Here is an 8,448-nt window from a genome sequence, read left to right as displayed (position 1 = left end):
CACCGCACCCGGCCTCTTTACAGACTTTAATCCTCCACATCTGAGAATTGGCTACTTGGAATGCTTTGCCTCTTTTCTCTGCCAACTCGTGGCCATCACCTCTTTCAAGTGTGTCTTGAGATTCACTTCCTTCCGGATGTTTTCCTTGTTTAGTAGCTACTTAGCAAATATACAACTCCTGTTTTTGAGCTTTTAATCACATTAAGTGCTTTTAAGATAAATTATCCAAGTCTGGGGATAAACAATTTACAGAGATTTTCATTCTTTAAGAAATCACACAGAGTGATTTTACTTTGTGTGAGAGAGCACTCCAGTTTTTAGCTGTCTGCCTTTTCACTGGGGATCCACACTACAACCACAGCAAAATAACTCTTTATGGTGACCTCTAGCGGGCACGAGACAATCCTACAAAATTATGAAAAGTAGAGGGCAAAGTAAAACCCTTCCCAGTAACCAGCCAGGTCACTCTGCCATCAGACGGCCGCATCCCACCCCAGCCCACCCTTGTTATTATTTGTTTTCCAGTATTCGTTTTGCATCTAACGTAGTATGCCTTACAACTCACCTGCTTCGCCTCTGGCGGGCTGGGCTGCCGGTGTCGGATGTCGTGTGAATTGTTCTAGCAGTTTAAAATAACCCCTGCCAAGTGGCACCCACGCCCTGGGCATGGGCCAGAGCGCGGGGTAGTTCGCTCTGCGGAGACTTAAGCGTCCCTTCATGCTCCAAAGGCCGGTGCCGCAGCCAAGTCGGGTGTATGGGGGAAATCGAGACATTTTGAAAAGGAGGGTGCAAACGAAGGCCATCAGAAATTATGTTTTTGCCCGTGGTAAGGCGAGTCTCCTCAGACTTTCGCCCCACTCTATGGGAAGGCGCACGCGAGGGTCCAGGCGCGCTGCGCTCCACGTAGGCGCCCCCTCAGGACCGGCGCCCCGGAACGCGGGGGCCGGGGTGTGTGGCCGCCTTCGGAGCACGCGGTACGTGGGTCGCCCCGCGCGGGGAGAGAAAGAGCAAAGTCGCCAGCAGAAGCAGTGGCTGGGATGCCTTCTCTGAGAAATCCTTTAGGGCGGTCTCAGAAACCGAGCTGGGCTCCGGAGAGTTTCTGGAAAAAGCTCTCCTAACGCCGTCTGTCCCCGCCCCTCCAACCCCGCACCCCAGTTCTCACAGGGTTTTTAACAAGGGCTGTCAAGAGGGCCTCCGGGGCTGCCCGAGTCGTCCCGATGGCCCGGGGTGGGACGCGGGAGCAGGCACCCGGCCGCTGGGCTGGGCTCCCCGCTCCGCCCGGGGCTCCCCGCTCCTCGCTCCTCCGCCCCGCGGACCCCTCCCGGCCACTGCGGGCGGGAGCAGAGGGGGGACGGCGTCACGAGGCGGGGAGCCCGAGGTCCAGGGCGGGGCGCCGGGGAATCCCAGCCCGAGCGAGTCGGGGAGGTGCGGGCGCGGGCGGGAAGGGGAGGGCGGTGCGCAGGGGGAGGTGAGCGGAGCCGAGCGGAGCCTGCAGGCGAGGAGGAGGACGGCGAGAGAGGCCCCGCCCCCGCCTCTCCGAGCCGGCTCCTAGCCGCCTCCGAACCCGCTCACTTTGCCGCTTGCCTCTGGACGGCGGCGGGCGGCTGCCGGATCCGCGCCGGAGGGAGCGCGGGAGACGGGGAGACATCCCGCACCGGCGCCTCCTCTTGGCGCCTGCACCCCTCCGGGGGTCGGCGCCGCCGCCTTGGAGAGGGCACCCCTGCCTGGGAGGGGGCATCCCCCGGGCGCGAGGGGCGGCGGCGCGGACGCAGCCTCGTTCCCTGCCAGTGGGGAGCAGCGCTGGCGCCGAAGGGGACTCCCCAGCCACCTGCAGGTACCGCCGCGCGGAGGGCGCGTCGCTACCAGCGACGCCGGGCTGCCGAGGAGGCGAGAGCCGAAGGGCTCCCGGGCCAGCGAAGGGCAGGAGCGGAGTCCCCCGGGAGAGCGGGCCCCGACGGCGCGCTCCCCCGTCGGCCAAGGGCAGGCAGGCCCTGCGTGGCGGCCGGGGGCCGGCGGCGGGGCCCTCGGGCCGCGGGGCCCCGGGCTGCCTAGCCATGACCTTCGGGCGCAGCGGGGCGGCCTCGGTGGTGCTGAATGTGGGCGGCGCCCGGTACTCGCTGTCCCGGGAGCTGCTGAAGGACTTCCCGCTGCGCCGCGTGAGCCGGCTGCACGGTTGCCGCTCGGAGCGCGACGTGCTCGAGGTGTGCGACGACTACGACCGCGAGCGCAACGAGTACTTCTTCGACCGGCACTCGGAGGCCTTCGGCTTCATCCTGCTCTACGTGCGCGGCCACGGCAAGCTGCGCTTCGCGCCGCGGATGTGCGAGCTCTCCTTCTACAACGAGATGATCTACTGGGGCCTGGAGGGCGCGCACCTCGAGTACTGCTGCCAGCGCCGCCTCGACGACCGCATGTCCGACACCTACACCTTCTACTCGGCCGACGAGCCCGGCGTGCTGGGCCGCGACGAGGCGCGACATGGCGGGGCCGACGCAGCGCCCTCCAGGCGCTGGCTGGAGCGCATGCGGCGGACCTTTGAAGAGCCCACGTCGTCGCTGGCCGCGCAGATCCTGGCCAGCGTGTCAGTGGTGTTCGTGATAGTGTCTATGGTGGTGCTGTGCGCCAGCACGCTGCCCGACTGGCGCGCGGCGGCTGCGGACAACCGCAGCCTGGATGACCGGAGCAGGTACTCCGCCGGCCCTGGGAGGGAGCCCTCCGGGTAGGACGCATTACTTCTCTGCCCGTGCCGTCCGTCCTGTCGCGTCTGTCAGTCCCGTCCGTCCGTCCCGTCTCCGTCCTGTCTGCCTCCGGCCGGCCGAGTCAGGCTGGGTTCGGGACCCAGTGAGGCCCCGGGCGCGCCCAACTTCGGCGGGTTGGTCCCCACTCCCGCCCCTGCTCCCCGGGCACCGGCCGAGGGCGAAATCCCCAGGAATGGGGATGGGCGGGTAGAGATAGACAAACTTCCCATCTTTGCAGTTTACTTTTGAGCCAATAGCAACTTGTTCATTAATTTTTCTAAACTTATGTTGTTAGTATTTAACAATTAATCTTGAGCTAAGCACATTTTGAATTATTTGCCAATATTTGGTGGTGTTTGAAAAGATGAATTCTTGTTATGGTGAAATGTGGTCTGCTATTCACTGCCCACACATTCTGTATGCTCTGCCTCCGGCATAATATGTGCTGTAATGGAATTGTTATAAAGGAGGTTGATTTAACGATAGACTCTAAATAATGGATATCTGTGCCCTTTTCTCCCTTCTTTTCCTACAAAATGTGGAGTTAGCAAAGCTTCTGTCCACCATTTGGTACCAAAGATTCACACTGACTTTCACAAGGTCCTTAATATGGGAAGGGAAACACCGTTACCTTGGGAAAAGAGAAAAATCTAAATTGTCTGCAGTCTGGAAGGAGTATTTGGGTAGTTTATGTTTTTTTTTTTTTTTTTCACTTTACTAGGATGAAAGGAAAATATTTCAATCTTTCCTAAGATCGTGTTACCTTTTTGATGGTGGTAACTTTTCTGTTTTTGGTACAAGTGAGCATATTTTGTTGGAGGATTAAGCAGACTAAAATTGGACTTTCAAGGGAGACAGCCTTTTGAGGCACAAAAACCAAATTGTATATTTTATTTTATCTGATTACTGTTTTAAGATCCTCCTTCCATTCACTTTTTAAATTTAAGATTGTGCCTTGTTATCTTTTCTTAACAGGCATGTGTATGTTAGGAATGGTGCTATGTGTCTTGATATTGCAGTGGATTACTTCCAAATAATGTTCTTCCTGTAGGGAGTAAAGATTTTTGTATAAATCTGGGAAGTAAATAAAATTGTCTAGTACCACACTGAGTGTATTACTGGTATGCCTTCTTGGCTTGAAATCCAGCATACAGGCTTTGAAAGGAAATTCATTAGGAAACATTTTCTTCTTTAGTGTATTAGGTTGTAACTGTTTTGAATTTACAGATAAGAATTATTTATTTGGCACTCTAACAATACAATGAAATTCATTTATTTACCTAAGTACATAAGTGCTCTTGATTTTTTTTTTCTTTCAATTTTTAAGAGGGCTGTAGGAAGATGACCATAAATGACTGGCTTTGAAATGATTCACTAGTAACTGTAGAATTCTAAGGTTAGTAAAGTCTTGAATTATATCAACAAAGGAAATAGGGGAATTGTACAGATATTGAGGAAGTTGACTAAACCAATACATAGGTAAATACAGTGAAATATCTGAAATATAATTTTGCAGAGAGGAGGGGAGTTTGGGGAGGGAGGGCAGTCTGAAGATCAGTAATATACATCATCTGGAGAGAAATGAGAGAGATAAATAGTAATTTTAGGGAGGGAGAGAAACAGAAGAAACCAAAAAGGGAAGTGACAGAGACAGAAAAGAGGGAGACTGCAAAAGAAGGGAAGAAAGAAGATAAGAGTGATGCTTATTTGTGTATATGTATTTAATGTATGTGTATAATTATTCAAGTCAGCGCTGTTTCCTAGATACCTAGATATTTCAGGCAAAAGCATGTTTTTCTTGGCTTAATGGCCCAGTTTTTAAGCGACTCTATGAGTGTAGGTATATGAAAACCAGTATCTGTAATCCCACACAGATAAACTGAAGGATGGCTGAATGAGGATGCTGCACATTACAGAGGAAGCCCCCACTGAGAGAACCTTTAAGCTGGCACTTTAAGTCTAATCACTTTGCTGCTTTTGGTTGCTCAAATTATTCTTTCCAAAACATCTTTTTCTTTTTTTTTTTTTGAGACAAAGTCTCGATTATTTCCCAGGCTATAGTGAGTGCCGTGGTGTCAGCCTAGTTCACAGCAACCTCAAACTCCTGGGCTCAAGCGATCCTTCTGCCTCAGCCTCCCGAGTAGCTGGGACTACAGGCATGCACCACCATGCCCCGCTAATTTTATATATATATGTTAGTTGGTCAATTAATTTCTTTCTATTTATAGTACAGACTGGGTCTCGCTCTTGCTCAAGCTGGTTTCGAACTCCTGACCTCGAGCAATCCGCCCGCCTTGGCCTCCCAAAGTGCTAGGATTACAGGCATGAGCCACCGCGCCCGGCCAAAAACATCTTTTTGATTATTTGACCATATTGGCAGCTATGAAATAAAGCCAAAACGTCTTTTTTGGCCTTCAAGGCTCTTTGCAGTTTAACCACAACCTGCCATTCTTGACTTATCCACTCAAAATTTGCAAGCATCTTTTGAGTATCTGCTATGTTCAAGGCTCGGCAGGTGTTCCAACTATGGTGACTTTTTATTGTAAAGGAAAGTTGGTGTCAAGTTGGTGATGTAGAAATCAGAGGCACAACTGATCTCTGAGAGTTGAGTTGTTCTGAGAAGGTCTTCAAGGTAGGAGAGGATGGAAACAAACCATGGTTGGAAGGTTGCAGAGGTTGTGCACTGCCCAATACTGGCAGGGGGTATCATTTATATAAACTATTTTAATGCAACCTGCACAACCATGTGTACCGTGCCTATGAACAAGAAGCTTTTCCAGGTAAAAGGAACACTATGGGCATAGGTGTGAAACCTGTATGTTATCTTTATGGAGTGTGAGTCCACTGATGAAGTGAGGTGGATAGAGAGCTGATGATACAATAGAAGGCCTTGGATTTGAGGGATAATAATTTTATTTTGCACACAGTGGCTAGCTATTAGCTGGTTTGTAGGGTTTGGGGTGAGTGGGTTATGCATGTAAAGTAACCTGTGTGGTAGATGTGTACCCTGAATTGGAGAGATTAGACACAGGAGGATGAGTTTGGAGATCTTTGCAGAGGGAGAGGATGAAAGCTTAGATTGCTTTGTGGTGGTGAGATTGGAGAAGAAATAACAACTCTGGGAAATACTAGGAAGAATCAAAATTAATCCAGAGCATTGGAAGAGTACAGGCATTAGAGATGATTTATGTGGACTTCCAGGAGATAGGAGTCCTGCCTACCAACTACAGGCTTCATTTGTCCAGCCTCGTATACTCACTTGTTCTTGAACCATCCTAATGTCTCTTACTGTGCAATTCGTAGCACACTGAAATTGGATCATTCGTTAGCCCAGCTCAGATTCTGTTCTCTCTTGAAGCCTTTACTGACTTCCCTACTAGATGTGATGTTTCCTCCTAGACTTCATGAGGGATTGCTTATTTGGCATCTGTACTATTCTTCCTAGCACGGTAATTATTTTTTCATATAAACATGTCATATCTCCTAAGCTAGATCAGATGCAAAGCCCTAGAAGGCAGGTCAATTTTCTTATATTATTTATAATCATAGCATCCTTTAGAAAAAAGATTATTATTTAAGCACAGTAAATATCGTTTATATTACATTTCAAAACATAACCTTCCAGAAATATATGTTCTATGCATAGTTTGAAAAGCTGTTTGGGGTAAGGCATTGGGGCTTCAGGTGCTAGAACTCTTAGTTGAAACAGACAGAAATAAAAAACAAAACAATTATTTATCAAGAACTTACTGTACAAAAGGAATAAAGAGTATGGTTTCTTCTTTTTTTTTTTTCTTTAGATCAGGAATAAAGTTTTCTTTTTATTAGCCTTTGAAATTTTGAACTAACACACAGTCTGAAGTTTGGAAAAAATCTTGAGAAGTCTTCACAATTGATAATTTTAAAACTTTTTGTATATGGGGATGGTCCTTTTAAATTGATTTGTTTGGGATGGCTAATAATCATATCAATAATAGTTCAAAATTCAAAAGCTACAAAGGTAAGCCATTTTCCATTCCCCATCCATTCAGTTCTTTTTCCTAGATTTAACCAGTTGCTAGTTTTTTGCCATTTTAGAGATTTTATATATTTGCAAGCACATCATATATATTTACAAATAGAAAAAGAAGTATGATACATATACCACCCTGAAACTTGCTTTTTTATTCTTTTTGCCTTTTTTTCTTTTTCTTTTTTTAGAGATGGGGACTTCCTCTGTTGCTCAGGCTAGAGTATAGTGAGTGGCACAGTCATAGCTCACTGCAGCCTTGACCTCCTGGGCTCAAGTGATTCTCCTGCCTCATCTTCTGAAGGGGCCGGGACTACAAGTGTACATCACCACAGTTAGCTCCTGAAACTTGTTTTTTAACCATACAGTGTGTCAGGGTGATCCTTCCATATAAGTCTATAAAGAGCTTCATTTATGCAGCTGCATAGTATTCTACTGTATAGATGTCCCATCATTTCTGGACATTTGTGTTTTATCCTTGTCTGTAGGAAATGCTGTAGTGAATGTTCTTACACATATACATTATTTTGCTTTTGTGCAAGTATATCCATAGAATAAATTCCTGAAAGTTAAATCAAAGCGTACATTTATAATTTTTCATAAAATAATTGTAAATTGCTCTCCAAAAAGATTGTATTGTATGTTTTATTTATTTATTTATTTTGAGACAGTCTCACTCTGTTGCCCAGGCTAGAGTGAGTGCCCTGCACATCAGCCTAGCTCACAGCAACTTCAAACCCCTGGGCTCAAACAATCCTCCTGCCTCAGCCTCCCAAGTAGCTGGGACTATAGGCATGTACCACCATGCCTGGCTGATATATATATATATATATATAGTTATCCAGCTAATTTCTTTCTATTCTTTTAGTAGAAACGGGGTCTTGCTCTTGCTCAGGCTGGTCTCAAACTCCTGAGCTCAAACAGTCTCCCCACCACTTGGCCTCCCAGGGTGCTAGGATTACAGGTGTGAGCCACTGAGCCCAGCCTGTATCGTATCAGTTTATACTTCCACGAACAATGTACCACAGAGCATGTTTCTTCATATTCTGCAAAGTGTTTGGTCTTTACTGTGCTGATGGGTGAAAAATGGTATCAACAGAGCGAGACCTTGTCTCAAAAAAAAAAAAATCATGAAGTTTAACCATTCCTCAACTGTTGCTCCTATGATGGTGCCAGGCACTATGCCAGGCACTATGCCAGGCACTGCAGGTGTAGTGGTACAGAAGAAGGGTTCCTGCCCTCGTGGAGCCAGCCAGCTAGTGGTGATAGTGGATGGGGAGACAGCACAGTAAGCAAATACAGAAGAGTCCCAGAATGTTGAAGTTCTTAATGTTTTATCTGTAATCCTAGCACTTTGGGAGGTTAAGGAGGAAGGATTGCTTGAGGCCTGGAGTTTGAGAACAGCCTGGGCAACACAGTGAAACTCCGTCTCCACACAAACACAAAAATAATAAATTAGCCGGCTGTGGCAGTACATGTCTGCAATCCTAACTACTTGAGAGGCTGAGGCAAGAGGATTACTTGAGCCCAGGAGTTTGAGGTTATAGTGAGCTATGATGATGCCACTGCACTTTAGCCTGGGGGACAGAACGAGACCCTGTCTCAAAAAATAAAAAGATAAACTAGATTCAGTGTGCCTTCTAGTAACAGGAGTATTATTTTGGCACTGCCAAGGAGTTAGTATTCTTTTTGGCATTTTAA

At 48.0% G+C, this 8,448-nt stretch overlaps 1 protein-coding gene across 1 annotated transcript in view; it reads left to right on the top strand.

The window, feature by feature from the left end:
• Positions 1-2,054: 2,054 nt before the first annotated feature.
• Positions 2,055-8,448, top strand: part of KCNG3 (potassium voltage-gated channel modifier subfamily G member 3) — a 45,136-nt gene continuing 38,742 nt past the window's right edge. The window contains exon 1 of the mRNA XM_012756635.2: positions 2,055-2,719. Coding sequence (XP_012612089.1) covers positions 2,055-2,719 — 665 coding nt within the window. The remainder of the gene's footprint in view (positions 2,720-8,448) is intronic.

This window comes from Microcebus murinus, chromosome 3 (genome assembly GCF_040939455.1).
Source record: "Microcebus murinus isolate Inina chromosome 3, M.murinus_Inina_mat1.0, whole genome shotgun sequence".
In the NCBI taxonomy this organism is placed as follows: Eukaryota; Metazoa; Chordata; class Mammalia; order Primates; family Cheirogaleidae; genus Microcebus; species Microcebus murinus.
This window is presented reverse-complemented; position numbering and strand designations above follow the sequence as displayed.